Source organism: Vulpes vulpes, chromosome X, assembly GCF_048418805.1.
Source record: "Vulpes vulpes isolate BD-2025 chromosome X, VulVul3, whole genome shotgun sequence".
In the NCBI taxonomy this organism is placed as follows: domain Eukaryota; kingdom Metazoa; phylum Chordata; class Mammalia; order Carnivora; family Canidae; genus Vulpes; species Vulpes vulpes.
In genome coordinates this window covers 13,180,320-13,195,101 of record NC_132796.1, presented here as the reverse complement: position 1 = coordinate 13,195,101, position 14,782 = coordinate 13,180,320, and the positions used below count along the sequence as shown (strand labels likewise).

Here is a 14,782-nt window from a genome sequence, read left to right as displayed (position 1 = left end):
AAAATCAAGCACAGCTGAATAATATGAATTGCAAGGAAGCATTATCAGGGAGAATTTACAAAGGGTGTGTATACTGTTTCAACCACAGAACGTTTCTGTTTAGAATATAATCCCACCTTGGAGATATCCTGTAAATGCTGCCCAAGAGTCCAGCCATTTCACCTGAGGATGCAATGATCTTATACCAGGGTCCTTCTGGTGCCTTAGTAAACAAACCATCTAGAGTAGCAAAAGCTCATACAAAGCCCACAGTGAATATATGAGAACACCTCACCCGCCAACAAATTTTGGAATTAAGATGGCCATAGTGCAACCACGGATCAAAATATAATTTCATGAGCAAATATGTGAGAAGACTCAATCACCCCTAATGGGAAAGAATGGCTAACAGACTGGTGAGACTAAACTAGAGCCCAAGTGAATATTAATCTGCCTCAGGAAAGATCATGGTCGCTGATCAGCCACGGGGCTGAGGAAAAAGAAGTCACAGAGGCAAACGACAACCATGCTGATGTGGGAGATTACAGTAGCTGTCCTCCAATCATGTATACCGCCCAAGACCAGGTATAGAAGTATCACTGAGAAGCTGTGGCTGCCCACCCAACAATGACATGTTCCCCCATACCCCCTGCAGTTGGTTGCAGCCATGTGACTGAGTTTTAGCCAATGCAATGGGAACACAGGCGACCTGCACCACTTCCATGTAAGGCTAGCACCCTGTGGCACTCTATGCTCGTCCCCAAAGGCCACTGAATGGGGGAATGGCACAACCACAGGACTAAAGAGCACTGGTGCCTGAATCACCATGTGAAGGAAGGCTGCCTACCAACCTGTTAGATGACTGAGAAATATACCAATGTTGTTATGTCATTAAAACATGGGGCATATTTGTCACAGCAACTGTTAATCTATCCTTCAGGCAAGGCCCAAAGGAAAAGCAGGCCTTCCCAGTCGCAACAGCACAGCCATTCCTGCACCAAAGATGGAAGCATTAGGCTTCGTTTTGTAATTGGACCACCTGATGATCTGAGACAGTTCTGAGCCCACATAACTTAATTTGTCCACATTGACGAACTATAGGGACACCAAGCATGTGGACGCATCTTTATGGCCATCTTTCTATGTCCGGTTAATAGGAGTTTATCTTTCATAGGTTTGAAGGAGACTCACAGGGAAGATGTACAGAGAAAAAGAAGAGAGGACCAGGGTAAAACTGGGAAAACTATTACATAAGGAATGAAGAAAACAAAATGGAGCTCAGCAATTTTGCTTTGAACTTTCAACTGGTTACCATGTGATACTTTACAAACTTGTGTATTTATATTGTCTCACATCTCGCTCTCACTATAATAAAAGGTCCATGAGGGCAGGAAAATGGGTCTAGTCCGATCACTGCTGTATCCCCAGCACCTAGAGAAGTGCCTATGCCCAATACATGCTTTTTTCAGTGACGGAACAAATAACTGAACAAATGGTCAATTCCAATCCAGAGACAGAAAGGCTAATCTGGGATCCCTGGGTGGCGCAGCGGTTTGGCGCCTGCCTTTGGCCCGGGGCGCGATCCTGGAGACCCGGGATCGAATCCCACGTCGGGCTCCCGGTGCATGGAGCCTGCTTCTCCCTCTGCCTGTGTCTCTGCTTCTCTCTCTCTCACTGTGTGCCTATCATAAATAAATAAAATTTAAAAAAAAAAAAAAGAAAGGCTAATCTGAGCTCTCCTATGATGACTAGAGCTGAATTTTATATGCATTTATCAAACAAGTCACCTAACTGTAAAAGCTGGGCCCTTTCCCTTATCTAGGAAATTAGAGGGAAAACATCTTTTTATTTTTATTTTGAAATAGTAATAGATTCACAGGAAGTTGCAAAAAATAACTTCTGTTTTTGCCTATAGAGAAGTTAGTTCAAATTAAATCCTAACAGAGCAATTTAACCATATCAGTTTCTTCATGGAAATATACCCATAAAGATGTCAAACTTGCTCAGGGATCAATTTCAACAGTTTAGAAGGTTGATTGTAAAGTGTAGGAATCTGAATCTAATGAGAAACACAGAGTTGCTGCTTATTAAGATAAAGTAAATTTTAAAAGCAATCACCACAGACATAGGAGAATGTCAGAGAACATGTATTTATTACTTTGCTAAGTGCCAGGCACTGTAAGTACCCAATACACATGACCTATTTTCATCTTTACAACAACCCTGTGAAGTAGGTCCCATTATTTCCAATTTGCAGAACAGGAAACTGAGGATTAAGGAAGGGAAGTGACTTACCAAGATCACATGCCTACTAAAATGGTAGAGCCAGAACACGAGCTAATAAGTCCAGAGTATGTACTCTTTTTTAGTCAGCAAGCCCTATGGCTCTCCCTCCCTCTCTTATCCATCCATCCTATAACAATATACCATTTCCTTTTAAGAAACATTCTCACTACTCTGAAAACTATGTAATACTGATAAAAGAAATTCAAGATGACACAAAGAAATGGAAAAACATTCCATGCTCATGGACTTGAACAATGAATATTGTTAAAATGTCTATACTACCCAAAGCAATCTACAAACTCAATGCAATCCCTATCAAAATACCAACAGCATTTTTCACAGAGCTAGAACAATCTTAAAATTTATATTGAACCACAAAAGACCTTGAATAGCCAAAGCAATCTTGAAAAAGACAACCAAAACTGCAGGCATCACAATTCCAGACTTCAAATTATATTATAAACCGGTAATAATTAAAACAGTATGATACTGGCATAAAAACAGATTCATAGAACAATGGAATAGAATAGAAAATCCAGAAATAAACCCACAATTAGATGGTCAATTAATCTTTGACAAAGGAGGAATGAATATGCAATGGGAAAAAGACAGTCTCTTCAACTGGTGCTGGGAAAACTAGACAGCTACATGCAAAAGAATGAAACTTGACCATTTTCTTTCACCATACACAAAAATAGACTCAAAATCGATTAAAGACCTAAATGAGACCTGAAACCACAAAAATCCTATAAGAAAGCACAGACAGTAATTCCTCTGGTGTTGGCCCTAGCAACATTTTTCAAGGTATGTCTCCTGAGGCAAGGGAAACAAAAACAAAAATAAACTATAGGGACTACATCAAAATAAAAAGCTTCTGCACAACAAAGTTAATAATCAACAAAACTAAATGGCAAACTATAGAATAAGAGAAGATATCTGCAAGTGATATATCCAATAAAGAGTTCGTATCCTGGGATACCGGATGGCTCAGCAGTTAAGCGTCTGCCTTCAGCCCAGGGCGTGATCCTGGAGACCCGGGATCAAGTCCCACATCAGGCTCCCTGCGTGGGGCCTGCTTCTCCCTCTGCCTGTGTCTCTGATTAATAAATAAATAAAATCTTTTTAAAAATTAAAAAAAGGAACACCCTCACTGCAATGCCAAAATCAATGCACCAATTTTGCAGACTGCAGATATTCATTATGGGATATGAATAGCCTATACTTACTTCTACATCCCTCCCATTATCTAGTTTAGTTGTAGATTTGGGCCACTAAGCTACTAAATTATAGACAGAGCACCATCTTATTTCTCACACACCTATGAGCATCTGGCATGTTTTCACATCAGGAAAGAATCCTGTAGACAGCCATACAGGTATTCAATCATTTCACTGTTATTTTGGTATGTGGCACTAGCACTATTTTGTTTCACGTAAGAAATGCTTATGAATAATCACTATCTCCAATTCTCCCATCAGGAATCAAGATCTGCTGCTCCAGAAGGGCATTTTTCCTTGGAATTTTGCTCTTTGCTTGGAGAAGGCCAGGAGAAAGTGAGAAGTCAGCAGTAAGAGGAGATTTTGATGAGGCTGCAGACTTCCAGTACCACTGCACTAACATGCCCACCCCAATCCTTGCCGGTTAGGTCAAGGGGACCTGTCTCCTCTACCAAGCCCTCAGTCAAGGCAGCCTGAGATCAGATGAGAAACAGATGTGCCAAGATCTGGGGCTGAATTCAAGGAATGTTTTAGATAACGAGGCTACAGATTAGAAATGCAAAAAGAGTGTAGATTATGGAGGCAGACAGACCTGGGCTCAAATCTGGGATGGTCACTTGGGCCACTTCATTTCTGAACCATCAGCTCTCCACCTAAAAGGCAGTGCCATGGCCCACAGGGCTCTGCCTACCTCTCCAGCTTCTTCTCCCTCCTTCTCCAGGCTCTGGCAACACTGGCCTTCTTTCAGGTCTTAGACTATGTCTCCTATTGTGTGCTGTATACGTGGTGTACTGGATCACTCAATACCCACTCCATCTCCTCTTAGCATAACTGCACTGCAAATGCTGGCTATGTTAAAGTACATTATCCAAATACCTTTGCTGCTAGAGTGCCAGAAGGAACTTAGGTTCTCACTATACCTTTGCTGCTAGAGTGCCAGAAGGAACTTAGGTTCTCACTAAAGACACCCATGGAAGGCTGATTCAAAACAAGTCACATGGTAAAAGAGGCAGGGAACAAAGCATTTGCTTGGCGGGCCTGGGTCATACACAGTGTAGAGCTGCAGCTCAGAGCTATGGCAGCAGTTTCCCAGCTCTGTAGCTTCCTGACTGTGGCAAAGGCAAAGCTCCCTCAGCCATCCAGCCATTCAGTCCTACTGTGTGGTTTGGGGAATTGTTCCTTCAAACTCAGAAGTCAGTCAGAATCTTCTGCCCTTCCAAAGATCTATCTAGTAGAGCTTCCACCCTCTTATTAGAAATCCCTATTTGGGCAGCCCCAGTGGTGCAGCGGTTTAGTGCTGCCTGCAGCCGGGGGTGTGCTCCTGGAGACCTGGGATCGAGTCCCATGTCAGGCTTCCTGCATGGAGCCTGCTTCTCCCTCTGTCTGTGTCTCTGCCTGCCTCTCTCTCTCTCTCTCTCTCTCTCTTCCTGTGTCTCTATGAGTAAATAAACAAAATCTTTAAAAAAAAGAAATCCCTATTTGCTTAAGCTAGCCAGAGTACATTCTGTTGTTCACAATAAAACCCTGACCAGTGCACACCCTTAGTCTAGACTCTTCCCACTCAGCCAGCCACCCCTCTCCTCACCTCCCAGGGAGAATACCAATGGACTCAGGAGCTAAAATGGTGCTGTTGTAAAGGAGTCTTCCAAATTTATACCCAAGTATATACCAACTAACTGAGACCAAGAGGTCTTGGGGAATATGCTAGAAACAACCACCACTCTCTTTTCCAGCTTTAAATAGTACTATCTGGGACCAGTTGTTCAATTGGGTATTTACATCTGAGACAGTAAACCAGAGGTGCTCCTATCTACCAAACCAATGTGGGCCCTAGCTACTACCAAGAAAGTTCTGGATACCAAAAGGCCCACACCTGTGGGGAAAGCAATGCTGACTCCACAAAGAAAATGTGCTCATTTGCTTTCATCAGTAGTCTACCCGACCTGTTAAGCACTATATGGAAGCTAGAATTCTCATGTGTACCAGATCCTCCATTTTTACCCTCCGTCCACCCTACTATCTCCAACCATGGATTCTGTAAAGCCTTAAGGCAGCACCCCCATTGAATCCTAGTATTTACTGAATTTTTTTCCCATAAAAATCCTTCTGTTTCAATGCCAGGTACCCTGTTCTTATATCCTAGAATCACCTCTCTTTCAATGATCTAGTATCTTTTTACTATTCTCATCTTGTAACACAAAACAGTTTTCATGTAGAAGTGCTTCCTAACAAAGAAACTAAGCAACTACCATCACTTTAATTGTTAAGAAGCAAGGGCAGATAGAGTAGATGATAAGCACCTGAAGAATATAACGAAAGACGGCTAAAAAAAAGTAAATTTCAGTATCAATTGAAATAAAGTGTTTCAAAAATAAGGGAAAGAGAATTAGAAGTAGGTGAAGGAAATAAGTAGGAAGGAGACTTGACACAATGAAAAACAGGACCTCTTTGTGGTAATAGTGACTAATTGGGAATCTGTTGAGTCCTAGGTAGTAGACTAAGTGAAGTAGAACACATCAACCTTTTTACCCCTCAAGGAAATGGTAAAACTCCAGCTAAGGTTTGAAATCAAATATGGAAGGAATCTGGTAAAACAAGATGTCCAGAACAAGGCACATACATTCCTATAAAATTTATCAAACCTGTTCTTCCTGTTACACACAAAGACAAACACACATATATGCTTTCTCACCCTCTTCCTGCTCCTCCTCCCCCTCCCTCTCCCTCAGCCACTTCTATTTCAGTCAGAGGAAGGGAATTTAGCAATGCTAAGAGGTCAACACACACAGGATGTATTAACATTCACCATCCCTAACAAGAGAAGATTTTCCTAGCCCCAATCTCCACCCATAAACTAAGTAAGTCAACTTTCTGCCCTAAAGGTATAAATAAGAAATTCCTGTTGCTGGAGGGCCTTAGGGTGCTCCAGAACCAGGAAAGGCTAGGTTCCTAACCTCCTACAAGGGCCTTGGGTGCCCAGGACATCCTCTCAACCACACAAGGAGCAGTTTTCCATATACACTGCAACCTCTCACTCATCCAAAGGAAGAGAGACACCAGCTTCTGGTTTCAGACTGGCAGGAGTGACAAACCAGTAAGAAAACACTGATAACTCAAAAAAACGGCATAGGATATGAAGTGATTTACTGAAAAGGAAACACAAATGTCTCATAAATGTAATATATTCCACTTCACTAATAAAGAGAAATGTTAATTAAACCTACACCTAGATTTTTTTTTAAAAAACTACACTGAGATACCATTTTTCACCTATCAGATTTGGCAAAGATGTGTAAGGTTTTTAGGACATTGTGTTAGCACAAGTATGGGAAAACAAACACTTTCATATATTGTTGGTAAATGTGTGAACTGATAGTTTCCAATTTGAAAATCTCGATCAAAAATAAAAGTGTGTAGACATTTCACCCAATTGTTCCATTTCTAAGAACTGGTGTGTGCTTGCTCGTGCACGAGCTCTCTATAGATAGATAGATACATACATACATACATACATACATACATACATAGATCTATATATGCATATATACATATGCAAACAATGCTCTGATTGCAAGTTCCATACGCTGATCAGAAGGAGCTGATCCATAAATGATTTATAGAAGATATACACAATAAAATACCATTATCTCAAAAAAAAACAAAAGATGAGAACCATTATAGAATATTAAAGTTTACTGCTAAGTAAAATATGCAAGTATATAACAGATGTATATAGTATGCTATCATATATATATAAAGGTAGAACTCTATGTTTTACACCTATTACGTGTAGTTACATATAAGAATGCCTCTGTTAACTTGTATATGCGTAAAATAGTCCTAAAGCAATACAAAAGAAATGTGTCCTATTATCTGCCTCTTGGGTAGGGAACTGGATGGCCAGTGAAGGGTCTGGGAGGGATACTTTTCATTCTTCACCCCTTTGTATTTTGTAATTTTTGATGATTTTTTTTAAGTTTTGAATTGCCTTAAGAACAAGGGTATTTGAAAGCTCACAACCCATGATCCAAAAAAACAAAAACAAAAAACACCAGTATGGTGTTTAATGTAGAATCTGAAACTAGCAAGCAGTACCTTAGCCTGCTTTCACTGTGACCAAGTAAAGAGGGCAAGCATCAGTAGGTGGTTGCTTAGCTCTAGTCCCTCATAACATCTGCGTGGGTTTCTTCAGTGGCTCATGAGCCCACTAGTTTGACTACAAGATGCGAAGTACAAAAAAGGGCAAGAACTAAATGTGGAGTGGTGTTATGCGGAAGTGTGCCCAGGGACACTTCGCAGGGGGGCAATATCACAGTTCTCAGACAAGGAGAGGGGAGAGATTCCAAAATAAGGAAGGAAAAAAATGCCTGTGGTTTCACTAAACACAACACAACAAAAACAATGCCCACCCAAGCCAAATGACCATGAAAGAGCCCCCCACCCCCCATGGGCCCGACCTGCCACATAGGCCATTCCTCTGGGCTGAGGACCAGGTAAGAGAAGCAGAGTGTATCAGACAGTATGAAGAGGCCCCTTGTTGACCTGCTTCTTTCTTCTCCACACTCAAAGAGCAACTTGCTCATGACTTGTCTCTAAACCACCTCACTCAATCCCATCCCAATCTTCCAGCCACAGCCTCTACACCCTGCTCTCCTCACCCCACATCATGCTAGTCCCATCCATCCATAAAATGCCTTTCATCATAAAAGCCTTCCCAGTGCAGCAATAGCCTCCCAGAAAATCTAATTCTTCCTGTTCTCATCAAAACGACTACAATGAACAATTTATAGTAGATAGCCATTCTCTTCGGACTTATGCCACCAGCATACCAACAAAACCTCAGGGTATTCTTCCTTTCACCATCCTTTACATACTTCTTTTCTATTTAGAACCATTCCAAATGGAGGCAAGGAACAGAGAGAATGTGCTTCTGGCCATAAGTATATACAGTTAAGTTCAAGGTGGGATGGGGGGCATGATAAGAAATTGAAGGAGACAACTAATTTAAATAAATTTTTTCAAGTCACAGACTTTTAGATTAATACGGTGGCTGGCTACCAATGTCTAACAATGTCTGCCTATTCATTACAAAACTTCCATCACAAATATAGCCAAAACCCCCAAGTAAAATGGCAGAGTGATGAAGTTCCCTAAATTCTGTTTATTAGTTTTTTGTCTTTGAAGTAATAAAGACAAGTGAGTACTGAAAATTTACCCCAGAAGACTATTACAAGTTCACTCTTCCAGCAAAAGAAGAAAATATCATAGCATGTTTATTTAAGGTGCAAAAAGTGAGTATGTTTTGATTTAAAATAAAAGATAAATTTTTTCTAGGGGGATCTGCCTGGAAGGATATTTCATTTGCCAAACCTAACTCTGTAAAGTCAGGTAAAAATATATTACATGTATTTTTTATATGTGTGTATATACATATACATGTATATGTATATACAAATATACATATATATATGAATACCTATATTTGTTTATATGTGCATAAAATACTCCTGGAATGGTACAAAAGAAACAGACAATACCAGTTGCCTCTGGAATGTGCAACCAATAAAGACTGAATGCCCAACCTCTAGCTGAGCTTACAGATGAGTAATGAACCATTTTGAAGAATGAAAAAGCAGAAACTTCACATATACAAGAAATATTAGAAAATTCTCAAACTTAATGTTATCAATGGGAAAAGAGCATACATTAATTGAAACAAAGGAGAAAACAAAGAAGACAAAAGCCAGGATGGAGAGTAAGGTTCCACATAGAGAACACTATCAGGAAACAACAGTAGTTCTGTGTGGCTGGAGTATGGAGGGAGAGAAGTGAGCTACTGTGGCTAAAAGGGTATTAAGCAGGGGCGAACACCCGGGCCCTGAGAGCCATGTTCAGGAATATAGGTGATATGAAGAGAGGAGTAGGCAGAGAGTGACAGGTCTCAATCAAGGGAGTACGGTGATTAGATATGTATTTTTAAGATTTGAAGAGGCCAAAAAGGGAAGCAAAGAAAAAGAGAGGCTAATACAATAGATTCAATGACAGAGGAAGATGGCCTGAACCAAAGAAATGCAGAGTAATGGACAGGTAAGAGAGGCACTGAGAAAGTGAAATGGTCAGGACCTGGTAACTAAGTGGGTAGAAGAGCCAAGACATGAGTCAAATACAGAGACCAGCATTCTGGTCTATGCTGATAGATGGACAGAGCCAGGAATGGAAGGGTGAAAGCTGACTTTGTGGGAAAGACATGTTAGTTTAAACTTACAGTGGGACATCTGAGTGAGGGTATCTGCTGGATGTGGTCATAAGCATCCATATAGCTAAAGAAGAAGAGAGTGAGAAGGACCCAGGCATCACGAACATGTGAGGCGCTGGTGGAAGGAGGAGAATGGAAAAAGAAGATTAGGAAGAGGTAGTCATAGAAGCAGTAAGAAAACTAGGAAAGGATGGCATCATGGATGCCAAACAATGAGAGCATGTCAAGAAGGTGGTCAGTGTCAAAGCTGCTATGGGGTCAATGAAACAAGGACTTAATCCAAAGTAGGTTCCAGCAACCATGGCAAAGCAGAGGCAGTGGAGTATAGTGGGAGCAAAAGGGACAAATCTAAATCCCACACCAGCAAATTACAAATATAGATGGTATAATTTGTGAAAAAGTAAACCACAAAATGACCTATAAACGCATGATAAACAGATGAATCGGGAAAGAAGACTTAGGATTTCTTTAAAAATCACTGTCAACCATTCACCAATATAGGATATGCTCAGTATCTGAAATTTTAAGAGAAAAAACATCCAACCTTGAACAACAACAACAAAAAAGCAAGAAGGAAGGAAGGCAGGCAGGCAGGCAGGCCAGCCTAAAATATCAGGCAGAAAAAAAAATTATTCATTCCAATATTTGGGTGCTTAATTTGGCACAAGCATCTCTCTCTAAAATGGCAAGCTCGGGCAGCCCGGGTGGCTCAGCGGTTTAGCGCCTGCCTTCAGCCCGTGGCATGATCCTGGAGTCCCGGGATCGAGTCCCACGTCGGGCTCCCTGCATGGAGCCTGCTTCTCCAGTGTAATTTCCATTCACAGCAGTGTAATGACATATTTACTTTGCAATGGTTTGATTATTGGCCACCTCGTTCAATTGCCTATAAGCTCTAGGAGGGCAGGGACTGGGAATGTTAAATCTTGTTTTTTGTATCCTCAACACAGTACCCAGAACTTAATAGGTGTTTAGTAAACATCAGTTGAATAAAGTACCCATGAAGCATATCTATCAGCAGGAAACATGGACCCAGAGATTAGAAGTCACAAGACACCAATCCATGTAAAAACCCATGGCATCCCATCTAGGGAACTAGGCAGAAAGGGTCTGGTGAGCCCTTTCTGACCACTGCAAAGTTCATGATTTACTGCCTGTTTGACCACCATTCTAACAATTCAGGATTAGGTCTCTACAGCACTAGGATACACTCTGCACAGACATGCACAGCCACATCCTGGAGAATTTTGTGGATGGATCCCAGTCCTTCCAATTCCTCTCCTAATGTAACCATCATTCCACAGTAAGTGTGATTCTTGTGTTTAAAGACATATTTTTATACCACAGGACCTCTAAACATAGCCAACTACTACATCTGGGGCTCAACTAAAGAAACAGCTCTTTGTTCCAACTTAGGGGTGAAAGTGAGCTCTACTGGACCTAGGAGAGAATGGCATCTTGGCTCTCCAATACGGTTCCAGTAAGGGATCTTCCAGAATATTTTTTTACTACACCCAGTGCTTGTTTATGTAGCAAGTCCAAAACCTAGCCTCCCTATAATATGGAACTCTAATGAATAGCAAAATATTTTAAAGTGCAGATTTTGACACTAGGCAGACCCAGCTTCAAATTCAGGTTCTGCCACTTACCAGTTATGAATAAAACTTTAGACCCATTACCTGACCTCTCTCGGCCACAGTTAAGTCATCTACACTAATAGATAGAACAGTACCTAGATCTTACAGTTGTAGGAAGCATTAAATATAAATATACAGGATATGGCTAAGTTATTATCCTTAAGAAAGTTCTTTGTACACAGATAAAATTCTGTCTATAACACAGTTCTGGGCCTAACAGATTGCCCCATTCACAGAGCATATTCAGTTAAGTACCACAATCATCCTTAGCCTTTGTCTATTCTGTTTGAGACTTAGCACCTCAATTCCTTATGGAAATATCTGACACCACCCTTCTATTCTGAGTAGAACTGCCTGTGAATAAGTGATCCTTTTTCCTAAGTTGGATAACGAAATGTCATACAAACCACCCAACTTCCTCTTGTCTTTAGGGTCAGTGAACCCAGTTTTTTCATAATTCCTCTCAGGCAGACACACACACACACCAGCATGCACACACCCTTTTTTGAGAATATGACTTCCCCAGCACAGGACTCAGAGATACTACATAAGATAACAGTTGTAGACACGAAAATGATAAGCATTCTTTATCCAAAAGAAAACATTGGATAAAATTTTCTAAGCCACGAAAAACGGAGACATCACTTGTGATTCTGTCATAATATTCCTTTTATATCTACTATATGTAAGAAATAGTAGTCACTGCCATATGTAAAATAACTGTTCTCCAAACTGCACGCACTAGGCACTGAAAGAGAATATGGAAGAACTACCTCTGCCTTCCAAAAGCTTGCAGTGTAACTGGAGGCACAAAACAAAGGGCAACAGCTAAATTTGCACTGAATGAATGAATAATAATAATAATAATAATAAAGAATAAGGCAGAAATAAGATAGGCTATTTGGGAAAAAAAAATAAAGCACTCCTGAAAGAGATGCCTAATGATGTAGGTAGAAGGGCATTATAAACATACAAAAGACCAAGAACCAGCTTGGATTAGTCTAGAGACACTGAGAAAAGGGTAGAAACACACATTACAAAAAAAGATTTAGGAGAACAGGGGAGCCTGGCTGGCTCAGTCAGTAGTCTTATGAGACTCTTGATCTTGGGGTCATGAGTTCAAGCTCCACACTGAGGGTAGAATTCACTCTTAAAAAGATTTAGAAAAATATATAAGCAACAGAATAAGAAGTGCAATATTTGCATAAGGGGGCAGTTTTATATCTTCCTTGAAAAAAACATAGAGGATCCATCAAAAAGTCATGTCCCGGGATCCCTGGGTGGCGCAGCGGTTTGGCGCCTGCCTTTGGCGCAGGGCGCGATCCTGGAGACCCGGGATCGAATCCCACGTCAGGCTCCCGGTGCATGGAGCCTGCTTCTCCCTCTGCCTGTATCTCTGCCTCTCTCTCTCTCTGTGTGTGTGACTATCATAAATAAATAAAAATTAAAAAAAAAATTCAAAAAGTCATGTCCCCATAGTCTCCCACATATGTGGCATAAAACATCACTTACCCGAATAAGGGAAGCCTTATGCCGAGGGGGCTTGGCTCCTGGGGCCCCTGACGAGGGTCCTTCAGGCTGGACAAGGGGCTGTCTAGCTTCATAAGGAGCTGAAAAAGCAGGAGGAAAAGTCAGCATAGTATAAAAAGATACTACTCAAAAATGATGATTTCATACTCAAACTGAGACTGTTCTTCAGGGAAGAATTAGCAAAGGAGTCAGAGTTTATCTACATTGGGCCACGTTGAACAAACAAACCTTGATGCCCCTGGGTACAATTTAGGGAAGCAATCTAAAGACATTCAACTGATTCATGAAAGACAGGAAAATATTTACATCAAGTTGGGATTAGGGATAAATTAGAAAAGTGGAAAGGTAGGAACCTAAATTGGAACAGAAAACAATAACAACAGTCAGAAAAGTGCCATGTTATAAATGCTCAAATTCTAAATATCAGGTAACTTCTATATGTACCTGCTGGTTTAAAAGTCTTGCATTCATCATCCACCTTCTCAAGAAGCAAGAAAATAAATATGCATTTTCAACACTAAGAATCGTTATTATTAATTTTTCAAAAATAAATGTCACAGTCTTCTTTCCCTTATTGGAAAGAATGTAAAACCAAGTAGAGAAAAATACAAAAAGGAATAAATGTATTTTATGTTTATTATTTTATCTTTCAATAACCAAATGAAAAATACTTTTGCTGACTTTGAGAAAAGTTCTTACGCCACAAAAACAAATGCAATTTTTTAGTCCCTTTTATTTCCAGAACACTTCATAATGATCTTGCCAATATGGTAGGAAAATAGTTAAATATAATCAGGTAGTATTCAGCTCTAACACAAAGGAGAAATTATCACCCAAGATGAAACCATTTTTTTTATTTTGTTTATTTATTAGAGACAGAGAGAGAGAGAGAGAGAGGCGGAGACACAGGCTCCATGCAGGGAGCCCTATGTGGGACTCAATCCCACGTCTCCAGGATCACCCTGGGCTGAAGGCAACGCTAAACCACTAAGCCACCGGGGCTGCCCAATAAAACCATTTTTGATGAACATTCCCGGTTAACAATTCAAGATTTTGTTTTTGTTTTTTTTTTATGATAGTCATACAGAGAGAGAGAGAGAGAGAGAGAGGCAGAGACACAGGCAGAGGGAGAAGCAGGCTCCATGCACCGGGAGCCCGACGTGGGATTCGATCCCGGGTCTCCAGGATCGCGCCCTGGGCCAAAGGCAGGCGCCAAACCACTGCGCCACCCAGGGATCTCCCAATTCAAGATTTTGGAAGTATATTAAGAAGTAAAAAGCTGGGGCACCTGGGGGGCTCAGTCGGTGAAGCGTCTGACTCCAGCTCGGGTCATGCTCCCAGGGTCCAGGTATCCCCCTGCTCAGGGGGAGTCTGCTTGTCCCTCTCCCTCTCTCTGCTGCCCCTCTCCCTGGCTTATGCTCTCCGTCTCTCTCTCAAATAAATAAATAAAATATTTTTTTTAAAAAGTAAACTGCTTTCTTCCTAAAGCTTCCTTATAAGTAAAATTAGGTAGAGAGAGCAGAGTAGAGCAGCTTGTTATGGCATTACCCTTAGCATACTTTGATCAGTTGAAAATAAAGGAGGTGTAAAAATACCATATCAAGAACAGCAAACCACTCTTGGGCTCACATCTGCTTTTTGTATTTCCTCCAAGGGACTGGAATACTACATTATAACACATTTAAAATACATTAGAACATCAAAAATCATCACCTGGAAAAGCATTAAGTAGATTTTCAGACCCTGCTAAGAATAAATAAAAATATACAAACTGCAAAAGACACCAACCCAAGAACATATAATCCAAATCTTAGGTAGGTTTCAGCTGGTAGGCAGGTGTTCCTTTGAAGAAGGATTTTTTAATTAAATTATTTTTTTTA

At 40.7% G+C, this 14,782-nt stretch overlaps 1 protein-coding gene across 18 annotated transcripts in view; it reads right to left on the bottom strand.

Annotated features, from left to right (window-relative positions):
• The window catches only part of REPS2 (RALBP1 associated Eps domain containing 2), a 222,107-nt gene that overhangs the window by 122,724 nt on the left and 84,601 nt on the right, over positions 1-14,782 (bottom strand). For all 18 annotated transcript variants that reach the window (XM_072743698.1, XM_025997515.2, XM_025997510.2 and 15 more), the window contains one exon: positions 12,885-12,982. In XM_072743698.1, the coding sequence (XP_072599799.1) occupies positions 12,885-12,982 (98 nt within the window). The remainder of the gene's footprint in view (positions 1-12,884; positions 12,983-14,782) is intronic.